This window comes from Triticum aestivum, chromosome 2B, assembly GCF_018294505.1.
Source record: "Triticum aestivum cultivar Chinese Spring chromosome 2B, IWGSC CS RefSeq v2.1, whole genome shotgun sequence".
In the NCBI taxonomy this organism is placed as follows: domain Eukaryota; kingdom Viridiplantae; phylum Streptophyta; class Magnoliopsida; order Poales; family Poaceae; genus Triticum; species Triticum aestivum.
Genome location: NC_057798.1, coordinates 465358484 through 465383642, shown reverse-complemented (window position 1 = coordinate 465383642; position 25159 = coordinate 465358484). Strand labels below are relative to the sequence as shown.

At 42.4% G+C, this 25159-nt stretch overlaps 1 protein-coding gene across 1 annotated transcript; it reads right to left on the bottom strand.

The window, feature by feature from the left end:
- Positions 1-19780: 19780 nt before the first annotated feature.
- LOC123045485 (serine/threonine-protein kinase SAPK7) lies at positions 19781-24495 on the bottom strand. The gene is made up of 9 exons (XM_044468555.1): positions 24167-24495; positions 23958-24032; positions 23768-23869; positions 23640-23693; positions 23464-23556; positions 23107-23199; positions 20611-20715; positions 20429-20527; positions 19781-20349 (listed from the first exon to the last, which is right to left on the bottom strand). Exons 1-9 carry the CDS (start codon positions 24284-24286, stop codon positions 20017-20019), a joined length of 1074 nt encoding a protein of 357 aa, XP_044324490.1. The 5' UTR covers positions 24287-24495; the 3' UTR covers positions 19781-20016.
- Positions 24496-25159: the final 664 nt, after the last annotated feature.

Sequence of the window (25159 nt, the reverse complement as noted above, 5' to 3'; positions counted from 1 at the left end):
AACCTCTTTAGAAGCATTTGTTGCAGGACTCATCTCCACTCCACCTCCTGAAGATCAAGCTTAGAGAGCTGCATAGCACTATGCATTTTCAAGCTTTTTAGTAACTTGTTGCCAAAGGGGGAGAAAGTGTATAGATCATACGCTGAGAGAGAGAGAGAGAGAGAAAGAGAGAGCTTTGCTTCTTTTTGGCTCTTTTTCTACTTATTTGCTTGCTTGCTTGGATGATACTTTATGGTTATGTGTGTGAGATACTTGTATGGTCATGTGTTTGATCATATCATACTTAATGTTTGTGCTTGGATAATGATATTCTCTATCTCTTATGTATGATCATTCACACTTTGCCTTGGTGATGAGTGCATGTTCCATATTCTATCATTTTGAGCGCTCCACCAAGATTATGTGACATGGAAGAGTAACCCACGATCCTAATTGATTGTGCATTTGCATTCAAAAGCAAATTTTAAATAATGCACAAATTTAGGGGGAGCTCTTGCTTATCAGATACTTCTCAAAGCGATGATGTATTTCATTCTAATTATCATTTGTAGAAGCTTTGATCTATATGTTTTCATCAATTACCAAAATGGGGGAGATTGAAAGTGCAACTAATCCCTGGGTGGTTTTGGTAACTCCTAACAACATATAGCTCATTGAACTAATACTCTTTCAAGATGATCATTCCAGAAAGTTCAATGATTGGCATGTCATGGACTAGAGATGTGGACCCCTCAAAATGCTAAGGACACATATCGGCAAAAAGCTAAAGACTCTACATTTTCATTTAAGTGATCCAAGATCACATCGAGTCCATAGGAAAGCCAATACTATTAAAAGGGGATGAGGTGTTGCTTAATGGCTTACTTGCTCAAGATGCTTAGTGATATGCTCCAAAAACCCTCAACCACTTTTTCATATCCACATATGTCCTGAACCTAAAGTCAATCTTGGGCCCACCAATTTGATCTATCCGATGCCACCGAATTCATTTGACATAGCCACTGCCACAAACCCTAATCACTTCGATCTCACCGATAGGGATCAAGGTCTCACCGAGATGGGATTGCAAACTCTCTGTTTCCCTTCGTAACACTTCTGTCTAACCAAAATGAGCGATCGGTCCCACCGAGTTTGCAATGCAAACTCTCTGTTTCCTTTTCGTAATGTTTCGGTCTCACCGGAATGAGCGATCGGTCCCACCGAGTTTGCCTGACCAACTCTCTATTTGCCTATTACTGAAATTGGTCCCACCGAGTTCATGTGATCGGTCTCACTGAGATCAAGTTCTGCCCTAACCCTAGCACATCGGTCCCACCGAGTTGATCATGTCGGTCCTACCGAAAAGCCTAACATTCACATTTTGGATTGTATTGGTCTGACCGAGTTTCACTATTCGGTCTCATCGAGTTTGGGAATCTGCGTGTAACGGTTAGATTTTGTGTGGGGGCTATATATACCCCTCCACCCATTCTCCACTCGTGGAGAGAGCCATCAGAACGTGCCTACACTTCCAGCATTCATTTTCTGATAGAGAACCACCTACTCATGTGTTGAGACCAAGACATTCCAATCCAACCACAAGAATCTTGATCTCTAGCCTTCCCCAAGTTGCTTTCCACTCAAATCATCTTTCCACCATAGCCAAATCTGTGAGAGAGAGTTGAGTGTTGGGGAGACTATCATTTGAAGCACAAGAGCAAGGAGTTCATCATCAACACACCATCTATTACCTTTTGGAGAGTGATGTCTCCTAGATTGGCTAGGTGTCACTTGGGAGCCTCCGTCAAGATTGTGGAGTTGAACCAAGGAGTTTGTAAGGGCAAGGAGATTGCCTACTTTGTGAAAATCTACCCAAGTGAGGTAAGTCCTTTGTGGGCGATGGCCATGGTGGGATAGACAAGGTTTCTTCTCCGTGGACCCTTCGTGGGTGGAGCCCTCCGTGGACTCACGCAGTCGCTACCTTCATGGGTTGAAGTCTCCATCAACGTGGATGTACGATAGCACCACCTATCGAAACCACGCCAAAAATTTCCGTGTCTACATTGTGTTTTCTCCCTCCAAACTCCTCCACTTTACCTTCATATGCAATGATTTACATTCCGCTGCTATAATCTTAGAATTGCATGTGTAGGTTGATTGCTTGACTAGTGCTAAGTTGCTAAAATCTGCCAAAACTTAAAATTGGGAAAAGGCTAGATTTTTATTTGGTCAAGTAGTCTAATCACCACCCCCCTCTAGACATAATTTCGATCCTACAAGTGGTATTAGAGCTTTGGTATCCATTTGCCTTGATTTCCATAGCTTTGGTGATCATAGCCTTAGTTTCACAACCTAGGAGTGTATGGCGTCTAGCGAGGGAAATTACCACCGTAGAGGTCCTTAATTTGATGGTACTAATTTTGCTAGTTGGAAACATAAGATGAAAATGCATATTCTTGGACATAACCCCGCTATTTGGGCCATTGTGTGTATTGGTGTGCAAGGTGAATTCTTCGATGGGGAGAACCAAATCTTGAAGCTACCGCGGAAGAATTGAAGATGCTGCAATACAATGCTCAAGCTTGTGATATCCTCTTCAACGGATTGTGCCCCGAAGAATTCAACAAACTCAGTCGTCTTGAGAATGCAAAGGAAATTTGGGATACTTTGATTGATATGTGATACGTCTCCAACGTATCTATAATTTTTGATTGCTCCATGCTACTTTACCTACTGTTTTGGACTATATTGGGCTTTATTTTCCACTTTTATATTACTTTTGGGACTAACCTATTAACCGGAGGCCCAGCCCAGAATTGTTGTTTTTTTTGCCTATTTCAGTGTTTTGAAGAAACGGAATATCAAACGGAGTCCAAACGGAATGAAACCTTCGGGATCGTGATTTTCCAACCGAACGTGATCTAGGACACTTGGACCCTACTCCAAGCAGTGCCCGAGGAGGTAACGAGCATGGAGGGCGCCCCCTGGGTGCGCCCCCTACCTCATGGGCCCCTTGACGCTCCACCGATGTACTCCTTCCTCCTATATATAGCTACGTATCCCCGAACGATCAGAACAGGAGCCAAAACCTAATTCCACCACCGCAACCTTCTGTATCCACGAGATCCCATCTTGGGGCCTGTTCCGAAGCTCCGCCGGAGGGGGCATCCACCATGGAGGGCTTCTACATCATCACCATAGCCCCTCCGATGAAGTGTGAGTAGTTTACTTCAGACCTTCGGGTCCATAGCTAGTAGCTAGATGGCTTCTTCTCTCTTTTTGGATCTCAATACAATGTTCTCCCCCTCTCTCGTGGAGATCTATTCGATGTAATCTTCTTTTTGCGGTGTGTTTGTTGAGAACGATGAATTGTGGGTTTATGATCCAGTATTATCTATGGAAAATATTTGATTCTTCTCTGAATTCTTTTATGTATGATTGAGTTATCTTTGCAAGTCTCTTTGAATTATCCTTTTTGGTTTGGCCAACTAGATTGGTAGTTCTTGCAATGGGAGAAGTGCTTAGCTTTGGGTTCAATCTTGCGGTGTCCTTACCCAGTGACAGAAGGGGCAGCAAGGCACGTATTGTATTGTTGCCATCGAGTATAAAAAGATGGTTTTTTTATCATATTGCATGAATTTATCCCTCTACATCATGTCATCTTGCTTATGGCGTTACTCTGTTTTTAACTTAATACTCTAGATGCATGCTGGATAGCGGTCGATGAGGGGAGTAATAGTGGTAGATGCAGAATCGTTTCGATCTACTTGTTTTGGACGTGATGCCTATATACATGATCATTGCCTAGATATACTCATAACTATGCTCAATTCTGTCAATTGCTCAACAGCAATTTGTTCACCCACTGTAGAATATCTATGCTCTTGAGAGAAGCCACTAGTAAAACCTATGGCCCCCGGGTCTATTCTCATCATATCAATCTCTATCATTTTATTTACTTGCTTTGTTTTTACTTTGCCCTTTACTTCTACTTTGCATCTATCTATCAAAAATACCAAAAATATTATCTCTATCAGATCTCACTCTCGTAAGTGACCGTGAAGGGATTGACAACCCCTAAGCGTTGGTTGCGAGTTGCTATCGTTTTGTGTAGGTACGAGGGACTTGTGCATGGTCTCCTACTGGATTGATACCTTGGTTCTCAAAAACTGAGGGAAATACTTACGCTACTTTGCTGCATCATCCTCTCCTCTTCGAGGAAATCCAACGCAGTGCTCAAGAGGTAGCAAGAAGAATTTCTGGCGCCGTTGCCGGGGAGGCTCACGCAAGCAAGTCAACCATACCAAGTACCCATCGCAATCCCTGTCTCTCTCATTACATTATTTGCCATTTGCCTCTCGGTTTCCTCTCCCCCACTTCACCCTTGCCATTTTATTTGCCCTCTCTTTCCCAATCTCCTCCTCTCTTTCCTGTTTGCCTTTTTCCCTTTGCCTTTCTGTTTGCTTGTGTGTTGGATTACTTGTTGCCATGGCGCAAGATAATACCAAATTGTGTGATTTCTCGAATACCAATAATAATGATTTCCTTAGTACTCCAATTGCTCCTCTTAATAATGATGAGTCTTGTGAAATCAATACCGCTTTGTTGAATCTTGTTATGAAAGATCAATTCGCCGGCCTTCCTAGTGAAGATGCCACTACTCATCTAAACAATTTTGTTGATTTGTGTGATATGCAAAAGAAGAAAGATACGGATAACAATATTGTCAAATTGAAGTTATTTCTGTTTTCACTTAGAGATCGTGCTAAAGTTTGGTTTTCATCTTGGCCTAGAAATAGTATTGATTCTTGGAACAAGTGCAAAGATGCTTTTATCTCTAAGTATTTTCCTCCCGCTAAGATTATCACTCTTAGGAACGACATCATGAATTTTAAACAACTTGATCATGAGCATGTTGCCCAATCTTGGGAAAGAATGAAATTAATGCTTCGCAATTGCCCTACTCATGGTTTGAATTTATGGATGATCATACAAAAAATTTATGCCGGCTTGAATTTTGCTTCTAGAAATCTTTTAGATTCGGCCGCGGGAGGCATGTTTATGGAAATTACGTTAGGAGATGCCACCAAATTGCTTGATAATATTATGGCTAATTATTCTCAATGGCACACCGAAAGATCTTCTAGTAAGAAAGTGCATGCTATAGAACAAATCAATGTTTTGAGTGAAAAGATGGATGAACTTATGAAGATGTTTGCTCCTAAAAATACTCCTCTTGATCCCAATGATATGCCTTTATCTACTTTGCTTGAGAATAATAATGAATCTATGGATGTGAATTTTGTTGGTAGGAATAGTTTTGGAAACAACACTTATAGAGGGAATTTTAATCCTAGGCCTTATCCTAGTAATCCTTCTAATAATTATGGAAATTCCTACAATAACTCTTATGGAAATTTTAATAAGATGCCCTCTGAATTTGAGAGTAGTGTTAAAGAGTTTATGAATTCACAAAAGAATTTTAATGTTTTGCTTGAAGAGAAATTGCTTAAAGTTGATGATTTTGCTAGGAACGTTGATAGAATTTCTCTTGAAATTGGTTCTTTAAAGCTTAGATCTATTCCTCCTAATCATGATATCAATGAGTCTCTCAAATCCATGAGAATTTCCAGTGATGAGTGCAAGGAAAGAACCGCTAGGATGCGTGCTTCCAAAGATGCCTTTATTAAAGCGTGTTCTTCCAATCCCTATGAAAATCAAGATGAAGATCTAAAAGTTATTGATGTGTCCCCCATTAAATCTTTGTTTTGCAATATGAATCTTGATGAATCTGAATATGATCTTCCTTTACCTAGAAGGCGTTCTAAGAATTCGGAGTTTCTAGATCTTGATGATGAATTTGATGAAAGTGGGATTGAAATAAATAAAAACCGTGACGTTGCTAAACCCACTATTTTGGATCTCAAGGAATTTAATTATGAGAATTGCTCTTTCATTGGTTGTATTTCCTTGTTGCAATCCGTGCTAGATTCTCCTCATGCTTTTAGTCAAAATAAGGCCTTTACCGAACATATTGTTGATGCTTTGATGCAATCTTATGAAGAAAAACTTGAGTTGAAAGTTTCTATCCCTAGAAAACTCTATGATGAGTGGGAACCTACTATTAAAATTAAAATTAAAGATTTTGAGTTTCATGCTTTGTGTGATTTGGGTGCTAATGTCTCTACTATTCCCAAAACTTTATGTGATTTGCTAGATTTCCGTGATTTTGATGATTGCTCTCTAAACTTGCATCTTGCGGATTCCACTATTAAAAAACCTATGGGAAGAATTAATGATGTTCTTATTTCTGCAAATAGGAATCATGTGCCCGTAGATTTTATCATTCTTGATATAGATTGCAATCCTTCATGTCCTATTATTCTTGGTAGACCTTTCCTTAGAACGATTGGTGCAATTATTGATATGAAGGAAGGGAATATTAGATTCCAATTTTCCTTAAAGAAGGGTATGGAACACTTCCCTAGAAAGAAAATAAAATTACCATATGAATCTATCATGAGAGCCACTTATGGATTGCCTACCAAAGATGGCAATACCTAGATCTATCCTTGCTTTTATGCCTAGCTAGGGGCGTTAAACGATAGCGCTTGTTGGGAGGCAACCCAATTTTATTTTGTGTTTTTTGTTTTTGCTTATGTTTAGGAATAAATAAACCATCTACCTTCTGTTTGGATGTGGTTTTATGTCTTAATTAGTGTTTGTGCCAAGTAGAACCTATAGGATAACCTACGATGATAGTTGATTTGATTCTGCTGAAAAACAGAAACTTTGCACGCACGAATTTAGTTATGATAACTCACAGGAACGTTCTTTTGCGTTGATTCTTTTTTGATTTTGTTCAAAAGATAAAGTTTCCAGGACTTCCTATTTTGGTAGAATTTTTAGAGTTCCAGAAGTTTGCGTTAGTTACAGATTGCTACAGACTGTTCTGTTTTTGATAGATTCTGTTTTTCATGTGTTGTTTGCTTATTTTGATGAATCTATGGCTAGTAAAATAGTTTATAAACCATAGAGAAGTTGGAATACAGTAGGTTTAACACCAATATAAATAAATAATGAGTTCATTACAGTACCTTGAAGTAGTCTTTTGTTTTCTTTCTCTAACGGAGCTCACGAGATTTCTGTTGAGTTTTGTGTTGTGAAGTTTTCAAGTTTTGGGTGAATTCTTTTGATGGATTATGGAACAAGGAGTGGCAAGAGCCTAAGCTTGGGGATGCCCATGGCACCCCCAAGATAATCCAAGGACACCAAAAAGTCAAAGCTTGGGGATTCCCCGGAAGGCATCCCCTCTTTCATCCACTTCCATCGGTAATTTACTTGGAGCAATATTTTTATTCACCAACATGATATGTGTTTTGCTTGGAGCGTCTTGTATTATTTGTGTCTTTGCTTGTTAGTCTACCACAATCATCCTTGCTGTACACATCTTTTGAGAGAGCCATACATGATTTGGAATTTGTTAGAATACTCTATGTGCTTCACTTATATCTGTTGAGCTTGATAGTTTTGCTCATAGCGCTTCACTTATATCTTTTGAGCGTGATAATTTTTGCTCTAGTGCTTCACTTAGATCTTTTTAGAGAACGGTGGTGGATTTGTTTTAAAGAAACTATTGATCTCTTATGCTTCACTTAGATTAGTCTGAGAGTCATTAATAGCATGGTAATTTGCTTAATGTTAATATACTTGGTGTTCAAGATATGTGAAACTTTCTTTTGAGTGAATTGAATACTAAGATAAGTTTGATGCTTGATAATTGTTTTGAGATATGGAGGTGATAATACCAAAGTCATGCTAGTTGGGTGATTATGAATTTGAGAAATACTTGTGTTGAAGTTTGCAAGTCCCGTAGCATGCAAGTATGGTTAAAGTTATGTAACAAATTTGAAACATGAAGTGTACCTGGCTTGTGCATCCTTATGAGTGGCGGTCGGGGACGAGCGATGGTCTTTTCCTACCAATCTATCCCCCTAGGAGCATGCGTGTAGTACTTGATTTTTGATGACTTCTAAATTTTTGCAATAAGTATATGAGTTATTTTGACTAATGTTGAGTCCATGGATTATACGCACTCTCACGTTTCCGCCTTTGCTAGCCTCTTCGGTACCGTGCATTGCCCTTTCTCACCTTGAGAGTTGGTGCAAACTTCGCCGGTGCATCCAAACCCCGTGATACGATACGCTCTATCACACATAAACCTCCTTATATCTTCCTCAAAACAGCCACCATACCTACCTATCATGGCATCTCCATAGCCATTCCGAGATATATTGCCATGCAACTTCCACCATCATCATCATGACATACATTACTTTTGTCATATTGCCATTGCATGATCATGTAGTTGACATCATATTTGTGGCAAAGCCACCATGCATTATTTTCCATACATGTCACTCTTGATTCATTGCACCATCCCGGTACACCGCCGGAGGCATTCATATAGAGTCATATCTTGTTCTAAGTTTCGAGTTGTAATCCTTATGTTGTAATCAATAGAAGTGTGATGATCATCATTATTAGAGCATTGCCCAAATAAAAAAAAGAGAAAGGCCAAAAAAAAGAAAGGCCCAAATATATATATATAAAGGGCAATGCTACTATCTCTTTTTCCACACTTGTGCTTCAAAGTAGCACCTTGTTCTTCATGTAGTGAGTCTCATATGTTGTGCTTCAAAGTAGCACCTTGTTCTTCATGTAGTGAGTCTCATAAAGTTGTCCTCTTCATACTAGTGGGAATTTTTAATTATAGAACTTGGCTTGTATATTCCTGCGATGGGCTTCCTCAAATGCCCTAGGTCTTCATCAGCAAGCGAGTTGGATGCACACCCACTAGTTTTCTTTTGTTGAGCATTCATATCTCTAGTGCATCCGTTGCATGGCAATCCCTACTCCTCATGTTGACATCAATTTATGGGCATCTCCATAGCCCATTGATTAGCCTCGTCAACGTGAGACTTTCTCCTTTTTTGTCTTCTCCACACAATCCCCATCATCATATTCTATTCCACCCATAGTGCTATATCCATGGCTCACGTTCATGTATTGCGTGGAGGTTGAAAAAGTTTGAGATTATTTAAGTATGAAACAATTGCTTGGCTTGTCATCGGGGGTATAGAAGTTGGGAACATCTTTGTGTGACGAAAATGAAGCATAGCCTAACTATATGATTTTGTAGGGATGAACTTTCTTTTGCCATGTTATTTTGAGAAGACATGATTGCTTTGATTAGTATGCCTGAAGTATTATTATCTTTGTGTCAATATGAACTTTTGTCTTGAATCTTTCGGATCTGAATATTCATATCACAATTAAGAAGATTTACATTGAAATTATGCCAAAGTATCACTCTGCATCAAAAATTCTTTTTTATCATTTACCTACTCGAGGACGAGCAGGAATTAAGCTTGGGGATGCCTGATACGTCTCCAACGTATCTATAATTTTTGATTGCTCCATGCTACTTTACCTACTGTTTTGGACTATATTGGGCTTTATTTTCCACTTTTATATTACTTTTGGGACTAACCTATTAACCAGAGGCCCAGCCCAGAATTGCTGTTTTTTGCCTATTTCAGTATTTCGAAGAAACGGAATATCAAACGGAGTCCAAACGGAATGAAACCTTCGGGATCGTGATTTTCCAACCGAACGTGATCCAGGAGACTTGGACCCTACTCCAAGCAGTGCCCGAGGAGGTCACGAGGATGGAGGGCACCCCCCACCCCCTGGGCGCGCCCCCTACCTCGTGGGCCCCTTGACGCTCCACCGATGTACTCCTTCCTCCTATATATACCTACGTATCCCCGAACGATCAGAACAGGAGTCAAAAACCTAATTCCACCGCCGCAACCTTCTGTATCCACGAGATCCCATCTTGGGCCTATTCCGGAGCTCCGCCGGAGGGGGCATCCACCATGGAGGGCTTCTACATCATCACCATAGCCTCTCCGATGAAGTGTGAGTAGTTTACTTCAGACCTTCGGGTCCATAGCTAGTAGCTAGATGGCTTCTTCTCTCTTTTTGGATCTCAATACAATGTTCTCCCCCTCTCTCGTGGAGATCTATTCGATGTAATCTTCTTTTTGCGGTGTGTTTGTTGAGATCGATAAATTGTGGGTTTATGATCCAGTATTATCTATGGAAAATATTTGATTCTTCTCTGAATTCTTTTATGTATGATTGAGTTATCTTTGCAAGTCTCTTTGAATTATCCTTTTTGGTTTGGCCAACTAGATTGGTAGTTCTTGCAATGGGAGAAGTGCTTAGCTTTGGGTTCAATCTTGCGGTGTCCTTACCCAATGACAGAAGGGGCAGCAAGGCACGTATTGTATTGTTGCTATCGAGGATAACAAGATGGGGTTTTTATCATATTGCATGAATTTATCCCTCTACATCATGTCATCTTGCTTACGGTGTTACTCTGTTTTTAACTTAATACTCTAGATTCATGTTGGATAGCGGTCGATGAGTGGAGTAATAGTAGTAGATGCAAAATCATTTCGATCTACTTGTTTTGGACGTGATGCCTATATACATGATCATTGCCTAGATATACTCATAACTATGCTCAATTCTGTCAATTGCTCAACAGTAATTTGTTCACCCACCGTAGAATATCTATGCTCCTGAGAGAAGCCACTAGTGAAACCTATGGCCCCCGGGTCTATTCTCATCATATCAATCTCTATCATTTTATTTACTTGCTTTGTTTTTACTTTGCCCTTTACTTTTACTTTGCATCTATCTATCAAAAGTACCAAAAAGATTATCTCTATCAGATCTCACTCTCGTAAGTGACCATGAAGGGATTGACAACCCCTAAGCGTTGGTTGCGAGTTGCTATCGTTTTGTGTAGGTACGAGGGACTTGTGCGTGGTCTCCTACTGGATTGATACCTTGGTTCTCAAAAACGGAGGGAAATACTTACGCTACTTTGCTGCATCATCCTCTCCTCTTCGGGGAAATCCAACGCAGTGCTCAAGAGGTAGCAATATGCACGAAGGTACCGACTTCGTCAAGGAATCCAAGTTGGATGTGCTTCAAAGTCAGCTTGACAAATTCAAAATGAAGGATGGTGAAGGTGTTGCTGAAATGTACTCTAGGCTTGCTCTCATCACAAAGAGATTGCCAGCTTAGGAAGTGAAGAGATGACCGACAAATTCATCATCAAGAAGATCCTAAGATCCTTGGATGGAAAATATGATACCGTGTGCACTTTGATCCAAATGATGCCAAATTACAATGATCTCAAGCCAACCGAAGTCACTGGAAGAATTGTTGCTCATTAGATGTCACTCAAGGATAAAGAAGATGTCTCTTATCGATTTACCACTATCGTTTTGGGGTTATGCATTAGAGACAGCTGCATTCATGTTAAATAGGGCATCATCTAAATTCATTGAGATGACACCGTATGAACTGTTGTTTGGCAATAAACCTAAGATGTCGTTTCTTAAAGTTTGGGGATGCGATGCTTATGTCAAAAGGCTTCAGCCTGATAAGCTCAAACCCAAATCATAGAAGTGCATATTCGTAGGATACCCTAAGGAAACAATTGGGTACACCTTCTACCACAGATCCGAAGGCAAGATCTTTGTTGCCAAGAATGGAACCTTTCTAGAGAAGGAGTTTCTCTCGAAAGAAGTGAGTGGGAGGAAAGTAGAACTTGATGAGGTAATTGTACCTTCTCTTGATTTGGAAAGTAGCTCATCCGAGAAATCCGTTCTCGTGATGCCTAGACCAACTAGAGAGGAAGCTAATGATAGTGATCATGAAACTTCAGATCAAGTTACTACTGAACCTCGTAGGTCAACCAGAGTATGATCCACACCAGTGTGGTAAGGTAATCCTATTCTGGAAGTCATGTTACTTAACCATGTCGAACCTAAGAACTATGAAGAAGCTATGATGAACCCAGATTCCGATAAATGGCTTGAGGCCATGAAATCTGAGATAGGATCCATGTATGAAAACAAAGTGTGGACTTTGGTGGATTTGCCAGATGATCAGCAACCCACAGAGAATAAATGGATCTTCAAGAAGAAGACTGATGCTGATGGTAATGTTACTTTCTATAAATCTCGACTTGTCGCAAAAGGTTTTCGACAAGTTCAAGGAGTTGACTACGATGAGACTTCCTCACCTGTAGCGATGCTTAAGTCTGTCCGAATCATGTTAGCAATTGCTGCATTTTATGATTACGAAATCTGGAAAATGGACATCAAAACTGCATTCCTTAATGTATTTCTTAAAGAAGAGTTGTATATGATGCAACCAGAAGGTTTTGTCGATCCTAAAGGTGCTAACAAAGTGTGCAAGCCCCAGCGGTCCATCTATGAACTGGTGGAAGCATCTCGGAGTTGGAATATACGCTTTGATGAGGTGATCAAAGCATATAGTTTTATACAAACTTTCGGAGAAGCCTGTACTTACAACAAAGTGAGTGGGAGCTCTGTAGCATTTCTAATATTATATGTGGATGACATATTGTTGATTGGAAATGATGTAGAATTTCTGGATAGCATAAAAGGATACTTGAATAAAAGTTTTTCCATGAAATACCTCAGTGAAGATGCTTATATATTAGGCATCAATATCTATAAACATAGGTCAAGACGCTTAATAGGACTTTCACAAAGCACATATCTTGATAAAGTTTTGAAGAAGTTCAAAATGGACCAGTCAAAGAAAGGGTTCTTGCCTGTGTTACAAGGTGTGAAGTTGAGTCAGACTCAATGCCCGACCACTACAGAAGATAGAGAGAAAATGAAAGTCATTCCCTATGCCTCAGCCATAGGTTATATCATATATGCTATGCTGTGTACCAGACCTGATGTGTGCCTTGCTATAAGTTTAGCAGGGAGGTACCAAAGTAATTTAGGAGTGGATCACTGGACAGCGATCAAGAATATACTGAAGTACCTGAAGAGGACCAAGGATATGTTTCTCATTTATGGAGGTGACAAAGAGCTCGTCGTAAATGGTTACGTCGATGCTAGTTTTGACACTGATCCGGATGACTCTAAGTCACAAACCAGATACGTATTTATATTGAATGGTGGAGCTGTCAGTTGGTGCAGTTCCAAGAAAAGCGTCGTGGCGGGATCTACGTGTGAAGCGGAGTACATACCTGCTTCGGAAGCAGCAAATGAAGGAGTCTTGATGAAGGAGTTCATATCCGATCTAGGTGTAATACCTAGTGCATCGGGTCCAATGAAAATCTTTTGTGACAATACTGGAGCAATTTCCTTAGCAAAGGAATCCAGGATTCACAAAAAGACCAAACACATCAAGAGACACTTCAACTCCATCCGTGATCTAGTCAAGGAGGGAGACATAGAGATTTGCAAAATACATACGAATCCGAATGTGGCAAACCTATCGACTAAGCCTCTTCCACGAGCAAACCATGATCAGCACCAAGACTCCATGGGTGTTAGAAATCATTACAATGTAATCTATATTATTGACTCTAGTGCAACTGGGAGACTGAAGGAAACATGCCCTAGAGGCAATAATAAAGTTGTTATTTTATATTTCCTTATTCATGATAAATGTTTATTATTCATGTTAGAATTGTATTAACCGTAAACTTGATACATGTGTGGATACATAGACAAAACACTGTGTCCCTAGTAAGCCTCTACTAGACTAGCTCGTTAATCAAAGATGGTTAAGTTTCCTAACCATAGACATGTGTTGTCATTTGATGAACGGGATCACATCATTAGAGAATGATGTGATGGACAAGACCCATCCGTTAGCTTAGCATAATGATCGTTCAGTTTTATTGCTATTGATTTCTTCATGTCAAATACATATTCCTCTGACTATGAGATTATGCAACTCCCGGCTACCGGAGGAATGCCTTTTGTGCTATCAAACGTCACAACATAACTGGGTGATTATAAAGATGCTCTACATGTATCTCCGAAGGTGTTTGTTGGGTTGGCATAGATCGAGATTAGGATTTGTCACTCCGAGTATCGGAGAGGTATCTCTGGGCCCTCTCGGTAATACACATCATAAGAAGCCTTGCAAGCAAAGTGACTAATGAGTTAGTTGAAGGATGTTGTATTATGAAACGAGTAAAGAGACTTGCCGGTAATGAGATTGAACTAGGTATGAAGATACGGACGATCGAATCTCGGGCAAGTAACATACCGATGACAAAGGGAATAATGTATGTTGTCATAATGGTTCGACCGATAAAGATCTTCGTAGAATATGTGGGAGCCAATATGAGCATCCAAGTTTTGCTATTGGTTATTGATCGGAGAGGTGTCTCGGTCATGTCTACATAGTTCTCGAACCCGCATTATATGAGTTATGTGATTTGGTGACCGAATGTTGTTTGGAGTCCCGAGTGAGATCACGGACATGATGAGGAGTCTTGAACTGGTCGAGAGGTAAAGATTGATATATAGGACGATAGTATTCGGACACCAAAAGTGTTTCGGAGGGTACCCTGTACATATCGAGTCACCGGAAGGGGTTCCGAGCACCCCCCGGCAAAGTTATGGGCCTATTGGGCCAAGAGGGAAAACGCAGTAGCCAGCAGGGGCTATTGCACCCCCCATATGGGCCGAACCATAGGAGGAAGGAAAGAGGGGAAGAGAGAAGGAAGGGGAGGGATTCGGCCTCCCCCTTCCTTCCCTCCTCTCTCCTCCTTCCTCCCCCCTCCGAAAAATATGGTTAGGGGGGGCAAATTGATCTAGGCCCCCAAGTAGGATTCCTCCTACTTGGGGCGCCCCAAGGCTGTTTCCCTCCCCCTCCCACCTATATAACGTGGGGAGGGGGCACCTAGAACACACAACAACAGCTGTTAGCCGTGTGCGGAGCCCCCCCTCCATAGATTACACCCTCGGTCATATTATCGCGGTGCTTAGGCGAAGCCCTGCGCGGATCACTTCACCATCACTGTCACCATGCTGTCATGCTGACGGAACTCATCTACTTCCTCGACACTTTGCTGGATCAAGAGTTCGAGGGACGTCACCTTGCTGAACGTGTGCAGAACTCGGAGGTGCCGTACATTCGGTGCTTGATCGGTCGGAACGAGAAGAAGTTCGAGTACATCAACCGCGTTGTCAAACGCTTCCCCTTTCGGTCTACGAGGGTACGTAGACACACTCTCCCCCTCTCGTTGCTATGTATCTCCTAGATAGATCTTGCGTGAGCGTAGTAATTTTTTTGAAATTGCATGCTATGTTTCCCAACACCGCGATACCATCTGGAGGCCTCCCAGGTACTCTGCTGGAGGTGAAATCGATCACGGAGGGACTCTACATTAACCTTGCTGCCCTTCCTATGATGTGTGAGTTGTTCACCACAGACCTACAGGTCCACAGCTGGTAGCTAGATGGCTTCTTCTCACTCTTTGGTCTTCAATACAATGTTCTCCTCGATCTTCTTGGAGTTCTATCCGATGTAGTCTTCTCTTGCAGTGTGTTTGCTGGGATCAGATGAATTGTGGGTTTATTATCAGATTATTCATTGAAAATAATCGAGTCTTTTCTGAACTTTATTATGCACAATTATGATAGCTTTGTATTTCTCTCCTATCTATTCATTTGGTTTGGCCAACTAGATTGATTTATCTTCAGCGGGAGAGGTGCTTTGTAATGGGTTCAATCTTGTGGTCTCCTCACCTCGTGACAGAAGGGGTAGCGAGGATGTATTTGTATTGTTGCCATTAGGAATAAAATGATGTGGTTTATTCATATTGCTTGAGTTTACTTTGTCTACATCATATCATCTTGCTTAAAATGTTACTCTGTTTGTTATGAACTTAATACCATAGATGCATGCTGGATAGCGGTTGATTAGTGGAGTAATAGTAGTAGATGCAGGTAGGAGTTAGTCTACTTATCACGGACGTGATGCCTATATATGTGATTATTGCCATGAATAACATCATAACTATGCGCTTTTCTATTATTGCCCAACAGTAGTTTGTTCACCCACCGTATGCTATTGTTTCAAGAGAGAAGCCCCCTGGTCTACTTTAATCATATTACTAAAACCAAAAATACATTGATGCAATTTTATACTTTTTATTTTACTTTTCTTTTTATCTATCTACCACTACCAGATTTAATCCTTGCAAGTAACGAGTTCAAGGGGATTGACAACCCTCTTGCCCACGTTGGGTGCAAGTATTTGCTTTGTGTGTGTAGGTGCTAGGACGATTTGTGTGGTTCTCCTATTGGTTTGATAACATTGGTTCTCACTGAGGGAAATATTTCTCTGCAACTATATTGCTTCACCCTTCCTCTTCAGGGAATATCCCAACATAGCTCACGAGTAGCACATGGTCATTCACATGTGTGTCTTGGTGGTGAGTTCTTGTTGTATACCATTCATATTCTTTTGTGCGCTCCACCAAGATGTATGTGGCATAAAAGAGTTGCCGCACGATCCTCGACCGTGCATTTGCATTCAAACGCAAATTTTAAATAATGCACAAATTTATGGGGAGCTCTTGCTTATCACATACTTCTCAAAGCAATGATGTTATTCATGATTATATCTTATGTTGAAGCTTTGATCTATATGTTTTCATCAATTACCAAAAAGGGGAAGATTGAAAGTGCAACTAATCCCAGGTGGTTTTGGTAATTCATAACAACATATACATCATTGAACTAATGACTACTCAAAGAATATTTCAGGAAATTTCAAATTTTTGGTTTAGTGATCCAAGATCACACTGAGTCCATAGGAAAGCCAATACTATTAAAAGGGGATGAGGTTTTGATCATGACCTAGATGCTCAAGTGCTTAGAGATATTGCTCCAAAATCCTCAGTCGCACTCTCACATTCATCTATGTCCAACACCCTAAAGTCAATATTGGTCCCACCGATATTCATCTAGCCGAACTCTCCAAGATACACTTGGCATAGCCACTGCCTAAACCCTAGCATCTCAGTCTCATCGAGCTGGCTCTTTAGTCCCATCGAAGAGCACTTGCCAACCTTCTGTTACCAATTGCATACATCTCAGAATTTTTGAATGGTTTCAATCGGTGACTGCAAAGTGCGGAAAGCGCTTAGGTCATCTCATCTTGGTCCCACTGAGAGGTTTCATCCGGTCTCACCAAAATCCTAAAGTTCAGACCTTTCGTACTAATTAGTCTCACCCAGCATTCTCATCCGGTCCCATCAAGTAGTGCATAAAGGTGTGTAATGGTTGGATTTTTTGTGGTTCCTATATATAACCCCACCCATTCCACTAACTCTCAGAGAGAGCAACTAGTTCGAAGCTACCACTTCTCATATCCATTTTCTGAGAGAGAACCACCTACCCTTGTGTTGAGATCAAGATGATTTTACTTCCTTGATCTCTAGCCCCCCTCCCCCCCCCCCAAGTTGCTCTCCACTCCAGTCCCTCTCCTACCACATAGCCCAAATATGTGAGAGAGTGTTTGAGTGTCAATGAGACTATCTTTTGAAGCATGAGAGCAAGGAGTTCATAATCAGTAATAATATCTATTACCTTTTGGAGAGTGGTGTCTCCTAGGTTATGTCACTTGGGAGCCTCCAAGCTTGTGGAGTTGAACCAAGGAGTTTGTAAGGGCAAGAAGATCGCCTACTTCGTGAAGGCCTACCCCAAGTGAGGCTAGTCCTTTGTGGAGTAAGTCATGATGGCATAGACAAGGTTGCTTCTTCATGGACCCTTCGAGGGTGGAGTCCTCAGTGGACTCGCTCAACCGTTACCCCTTATGGGTTGAAATCTCCATCAATGTGGACGTACAATAGCATAACCTATTGGAACCACACCAAAAATCATCGTGTCTTCATTGTGTATGATTATCTCCAAACCCTTTCTCTACTTTCATGTGCAAAGTCTTTACTTTCCGCTGCCACTATATTAGACTTGCATGTATAGGGTGCCAGTAGACTTGCTAGAATTGTTAAAATCTGTCGAGAACAAAAATTGGAAAAAAAATGCTAGGTTTTTATTGGTCAATTAGTCTAATCACCCTCCCCTTTAAACCTACTTTTGATCCTACAAGTATCTTCATTGCATGGCTCTTGAAAACGCGTAATGCAGAGACGATGTGTCGGGGCATTGCTTTGGTCGCTTTGGCACATTCGTAACAAGATTACCATCGAGGGTGTATTCTCGTCGCACCAAGCTGGCAAAATCTTCGAATGTACCCTATTTTTGCAGCAGTCGGCTCCGTTAGGGAGACAGCGGGACACTGATTTCCTGCAGGTGGTGATGGTCAGAGTTCGACATATCAACAACATCGGTAGGTCCCCTCCTGTTGCTTATTAAGGTAGTTGCACCTTTTGCATGTTTTCGAGCCTACGTGCTCAGTTGGGGCAGATTGCCCCGTAAATTATGGTTGGATTTCTAAAACCTTTTTTCGTACTGGTTCGGTCCGTTATGTGCACTATGCATGTTGTGGGATTTATCCAGTTAAAGGCGGACGCTCCTGACGTCTTTGTTCTAAAACGTACGAACCTGCCGGCAGAGACGGGTAAAAATGGTAAAACCTGGAAGAAACTTGCCTAAATGGGGGTATTTTTGAGCAATTTCCGCTAAATGGGGTAAAAAGATTACCACACACGAATCTTAGGGGGTGAAATGTGGAATTTATTCTTTTAGCCAAGTGTAGGTATGGAGGTCTAACTGCACACTCTCTGGGTGAGCACTATGACAGAGGAAAAACTTTCCCCGTCCTAACTGACAACGCCATCAATGTCGATCGTATGGGCATACAGTTATAATTGCAGACGTCTTCCAATTTTTCCAAGGCAGGTAGGTACTTTCTCCGTCTGATTAGACAACAGCAGCTTGTAGGCTACTAGTTGTTGAGATAAAATGGAAACAAAGTGCTCAATTAGCTACAGCACGGCATGGGCGTGTGGTATCTTGACTTGCGACTATTTTGTGAGATGCGGTTCACATTCCATTTTATGATTGGGCGTGCTGTATGGCTAAGCCCTAAGCTAGGATTTAATTTAATAACCTTCTCTCATATCGTTGTCTTCCATACTTATTGTATGCTTGTTTTAAGAGCGTGCTAATTCACGTACGTTTTTCCGCAGCAAGGCAGCAAATGTGCATTTCTTGCCATTAACATCAGCCCCTCGGATCTTTCTTGCTTGTATTGCTTATTATTTCCGCTGGAGAATACCATGGTCAGAGTGAAGGGTAATATGACCCACACAAGAAAAAACTCATTTTACTGGTGGAAACTTTCTTTTTGTAGGATTAGATTGTTTGCGATGATTTGTGGGATAAGTTGATCATATATTAAACAGATTACTGAGAGAACTGTTGGTCTATGCAATTTTATACTCCCTCCGTCCCAAAATAAGAGTCTCAACTTTGTACTGACTCTAGTACAAAGTTGTACTAAGCTTGAGACAGTTATTTTGGGACGGAGGAAGTAGTTAACAAAATGATTAGTGGTTTAATAACGGCATCATTTTCATCTGGTTGTTGATATCTGTTCTTGATCGATGTACTTCTTTCTTTCTGAAATAAGTTTCTTCGTCACAATCGCAAAACCGCACAAGCACATGTGTGCATCTGCAAATATCTGCAGTGAAAGCACCACATGATGCATTTGGAAATATCTGCAGACATCTGCAGGGTCATCTCTGAAGCAGTTGCACATCAGGATTAAGAAGTAGTACTTGGATACTTGGACATCAACAAGGAGCAGTCAATTATGTTTTAATTGTCCCAGCACCGATTTAATAGACCAGATTAATTAACAACTTAGGGTGCAGCTGTAATCTTCAGGACATGAAAGAGAAGTGCAAGAACATGCTCAATAAGATGATTTATTCCATACATTATGTTTCCGCAATGCTAGCTTAATCAGTCATTGTAAAGACAGCGACGGAACCACTTTGGTAATTTACACTGTTGCAGAACCGGAGACGAGAATGAAGAGAAAAACTCGAGAACAAAACACAAACTACAAACTATATGACAAATTTTATCCCCGGTCTGTGGCCTTCTCACGCCAGTGAAGCACCCCCATCAGCTAGCTGATGTGGAACTCGCCGCTGGCACGGACCTCATTCAACTGCTTCTCATACTCATCTTCTTCGTCTTCCTCCTCCGCTTCCTCCTCTGGCTTCTTGCCATCCTCCTGCTCGTCCTCCTCCGCCCACCCGAAACCCGCCACCGGAGTGGTGGAAGGAGGCGGTTTCTGCGCCTCCTCCACGATCTTCATGATCTCCTCCACGGACTGGACCGAGTAGGTCGGGGCGCTGTTGTCTCTCTTGTAGTACATTGCTTGGGCAGCTTCCGTGAGCTCTCTTGGTAAGTTCTTCAAGAACCAAGGGTGGTTCCTGATCTCCCTCATTGTTATTCTCTGAAATGATGGTTGGGAAAATAATAAGCCGACGATGAATCGCTCTAGTGAGCTCACCTGAGTTTAATCCGGAAAGTACCTTTGCAGGGTTTGCGACAAAAATACTGGCAAGGAGTTGCTTGCAGTCTTGGGATACGTGGACATACTCCGGTATTTTGTATTGGATTGACATTATTCTCTGCGATAAGAACAAATGGACCAACCATAAGAAAGTTGAATTCTACGCTGCTTAGCACACAAAAAAAGGTTTGAAATTGCTACCCCAATGGTCTTTCTGAAGTTCTTGGGGTCATCAGGATCCTCAAAAGGGTAACCGCCGACTAGCATCACATAAAGGGTCACTCCACAAGACCACACATCGGCTGTCTGAACCATCAATAGATGCAAATATGTTAGAACACATAACAAACTAACAGACAAATATAGATAAATGAAAGGCAAGAAGGCAAGAACAGCTTGCAGGAAAGCACATTTGGAACATAACCAATTTAAGATGTACAATCATAAACGCGGAATAGTACATAAAGCTTCAAGTGCTCAAAATTCAGCTGTGTTTACAGGTTTGTAAAATTGTACTCCCTCAGTTCCTAAATATTTGTCTTTTTAGAGATTTCAAATGGACTAGCACATACGGATGTATATAGACATATTTTAGAGTGTACATTCATCCATTTTGCTTCGTATGTAGTCACTTGTTGAAATCTCTAGAAAGACAAATATTTAGGAACGGAGGGAGCATTAAACTTAAATCTTTTCCCTGCGAGAAATGATATGCAGTTGTTATTTTGGGAAGTAACACAAAACTATTATATTTACGAGCTTCAAACAAAATGATTTAGATGCAACTTTGGTTCCACAAAGGCAATCAGCGAATTTCAAAACAATCTAACCGAAGATCAGGTAGGTCGAGACAAACACAACAGCATAATTTAATGTGAAAGCAGACAAATGCACATATTTTATTGCAGAAAAAGTGGACGCCATATGTTTAGGGAAATCAATGACACTTTGCAGTCTTAAAAGGGTTGGCCTAGAAACGAACAATAAAGTAGTACTGGTTGCTATGCTATCCATAGAATATCTATGCTGATCTCCAGCGCATCATGCTGTTTCTCTTTGACAAGCAAACACGACTAATTTTGCAGCGCTGGAAGGCCAAGATGTAACCAGTCTGATATGATTTGTTGGACAGTGAGGGAAGAAAAAAACAGTAACCGTCGTACAGAAAATTCTTCACAAGATATCATAGCAGTATCGGACAACGAGAGAAAAAGAGATAGATAATGAAATATTTATAAAGGACCACAAAGCGCCAACGAGAAGTTCAGTCTAACAAGGCTACTTGAAAAGGATTGGGTCAGATGGACCTTTGTGACAACATCAATTAGCTAATCAGTTCGTTTCACAAAAAAAAAGGCTAATCTGTATCTGTAGCACTAGGACCATGATGGTAAAATGTTTTAGACAAGGACATAAAGTATGAAGTGAGCCTAAAAAAATGACACGTCCAACAAAAACCAAATGATTTGTCAAGCTGATGTGCCTATGGGTGTGTCTGCCTCATGGAGCTTGCTTGTCATAAACATGCATTGAACTGACCTATCTCCGTCTGAGCATTTTAATTCCCTAGTGATGTAAAATCACTCCTTTTGACGCATGCTCCTATAGACATAATCACGCTCCCGTCTCTTCACCCACTGAAGTTGCATTTCGCAACTGAAATTACAAACAACCCTACCCCGGTCCCCAGCTCCAAGCTTTCCTAGTATTTTTTTTTTTCGAAACGGAAAGCTTTCCTAGTATCAAGTGCAAAAATAGGGTATCTAATTCTAATATCTGTATCCACAGAATCACATGCTTTCTCCAGGAAATCTAACTTTACTCCAAGGCCACAATAAATTAAACCAAGAGGGCGCACACGAGCTCGCGAACTCTTGATGTTCTCGCGAAGAAACAAAAAGAACTCGTGACCACTAAATCCGGTCTGAATCCGATCAACCTAAACCTTTCCTCCCCTCTTTTCGCATTGGGATGGCGTGCATCAAAAGCAGACATCGCTGGTTGGAGCGAGCATCGCCATCGATCGAGCATGATGTGTGAATTTCGATCATGAGAATGTGAATGTCCAAATCGACGTCATGAGACACAGAAAGAACAACATATCTTTGCATAATCTCTCACCTTTTCGCTTTTTCTACCGAGTTTTTCAACAAAATCCACTGCCTTCCAAAAATAAAAATAAATTTGGAGGAGTGCCACGACAAGGACTGTCCACATTTAACCGGGAATCTAATCACCTGCCACAGGAGCAGCAGCAGCAGCAAGCCAAGCGAGAGACACTATCTCAGAGCCAGCGTGGCGTTGGGCCCACTGCCCAGTGGGAGTGCGCGCGTCTGCCCGGTAACAGGCAGGCAGATCTGTAACTAGGGACAAATTCCGAATCCACGAGTCAGAGATAGCTGGCCCCAAAGGACCCAGCCTATAGACCCACGCCAGAATGAGCCCACGGGCCCACTCGCTGAATGGAGTGGTGTCACCCATGGACCCAGGCCACAAGGGCTACTGGTTGGCGGCCTCGAGAAGCGAGAGTCACGCTACGTGTACGTGTACTGCAGCGGCAGGCGGCACGTGCTCACGGGCCAGGACAAGTGGGTCGCTACCGCCACTGCCTCCGGGACCCACCGCACGGCGGGCCCATGCGCAGAGTCACGAGGCAGAAGAATAGAGAAAACGGCGGAGAGAGACTGAGTGACTGACCTTGCCGTCGTATTCCCGGCGGGAGAGCACCTCCGGGGCGATGTACGCCGGCGTGCCGACCGTCGACTTGGGCTTCGAGTGCAGCAACGACGACTGCAAAAGGAAGAAAAGGGAAGAAGCATGTTCAGTGCACCGCAGCGGGAAAAAAGGCGTTGGCGTGGCGCCGAACTTGTTTGGGTCAACAATGGCAGGGGACGTTGCTTTCGCGAGCAGTTTCGCGCAGGAAGAGGAAACCAATTGCATTTCGGGAGGGCGAGATGAATCCTCCCATCTTTCCGGCCGCAAAGCCAAGCAAAGTGCAGCCTTTGACCCCCGGAAAATGCTTCCTTTTATAATTCTTGTTACTATTTTTATTACCTTTGAATAACCGAAGTCGCAGATCTTGAGGCGGGGCGCCGGGCTGCCGTCCAGCAGAGTGTTCTCCAGCTTCAGGTCCCGGTGGCAAATTTGCTGCAGATCAACGACCATTTTATACCATCTGATGATCTAGGATTTTTTTTTATCAGCGATTGCACCGGTTTGCTTGCTCTTACCATGAAGTGGCAGTAACTCACGCCGCAGATGAGCTGCTGGAAGAAGTACCTGGCCTGCGGGGACAAAGCAACCGTCGGTTACACGAACCGGCGCCGAAAATGGACTCGGGCAATGGACCGATCCTCACCTCGTCCTCGCTGAACCTCCCGGCGTTGCAGATCCGGTCGAAGAGCTCGCCGCCGGCCGCGTACTCCATCACAATCGCCAGGTGCGTCGGCGTGACCACCACCTGCAAAAGAATCAATCCGTTATACTCTTCTCCGGGCAGAGAAGGCGGAAAGGATTGATCCCGGCGCCTTGCCCGTTCCCTCGCCCACCTCCTTGAATCGGATTATGTTGGGGTGCCGCAGCGACCGGTGGTTTATGATCTCCCTCGCCACATTCTCGTCAATCTGCAAACACCAAGAAACGCCCAAAAAAGATACTCCGTTACTAAATTCGCAGCAGGGGGGAAATCGCGACGGGGTAAGGAAAACTCGACCGGGGCGTCCCGTGCCGGAATGAATCACAGGGGAGCCCGAATCACCTTGAGGCCCCGTGGGATGTACTTCATGGCGACGAGCTCCTTGGTCTCCTTGTTGCGCATCAGCCGCGCGACGCCGAAGTTGCCGGCGCCGATGTCCTTGAGCAGCTCGTACCTCTCCATGGATCCCGGGCCGAGCCGCGCGGCAGCCGCTGCTGAGAGCTTGATCGGGCCGGAGGCAGAGGCGAAGATTGGGGGATCCTTTTGGGGGTTTTGGAAGCTTCGTCGCGGAGAGATGAAGTGGGAGGGAGGGAGGGGGAGGGGGGAAGGAAGGATGATTCGAAGCTTAAAGGAGAAGGAGAGCCTTCTTCTTTTCTTCTTCTCCGCTGGGATGGGTTCGATTAATTAATACCACCACTGCTGCAGTGCTGCTGCTCCGAGGAGTAGTACTAGTTTTATTTGGTGATTAGATTATGATGATGATGTGCCATGACATGGCGTGCTCATGATTTGTTTTCTCCGGGAACTAATTGTCGTTTGGACCTTTGGTTTGTTGTAATTGACAGTGAGGTCCTTGTGTGCATTGGGAGCTTCCTTTCTCGCCGTGTTGCTTGATTTGGCGGTTACTGAACCGAGTACAGTCTGGCTCCCGTTGCCTTTGCTTGATTTTCTTTTCTTTTCTTTTGGTTTTGAAGGGAGCCCTGCTTGCTTTTGAAGCACTAGAAACGGCTGCGGTCAAATAATAAATTACCACCCGCAAAATAAGTAAATTAAATCTATCTATTTTACGAGGAGAGTAAGTAGTAACTGACGAGAGTCAAAGCACTGGCCTTACGGGCAGACAGGCAAGATCTGGTTGTCACGCGGAACACAATACCCAACTGTCTGTTACTACTTGAAATGAGTTGCTCACTCGGCGGTATAGCAAGCAGCAACAGGCGGAAATAACGTGCTTGGACTGTGGAAAACGGACGTCATTCTTCACGTTTCTCCTCTCTCGGACTGAAAACTTTCATCGCTGATTATGATGATGATGATGTGGAAGGGGAAGAGAAT

Excerpts from the sequence above, each read along its gene's own strand:
- LOC123045485 (XM_044468555.1), bottom strand. The coding sequence starts at position 24,286 with ATGGAGAGGTACGAGCTGCTCAAGGACATCGGCGCCGGCAACTTCGGC. Across the intron at positions 23,200-23,463 it reads GCGACTTCGGTTATTCAAAG|TCGTCGTTGCTGCACTCGAA; the intron begins GTAATAAAAATA and ends TTCCTTTTGCAG. Across the intron at positions 20,350-20,428 it reads TTGTCGCAAACCCTGCAAAG|AGAATAACAATGAGGGAGAT; the intron begins GTACTTTCCGGA and ends CCATCATTTCAG.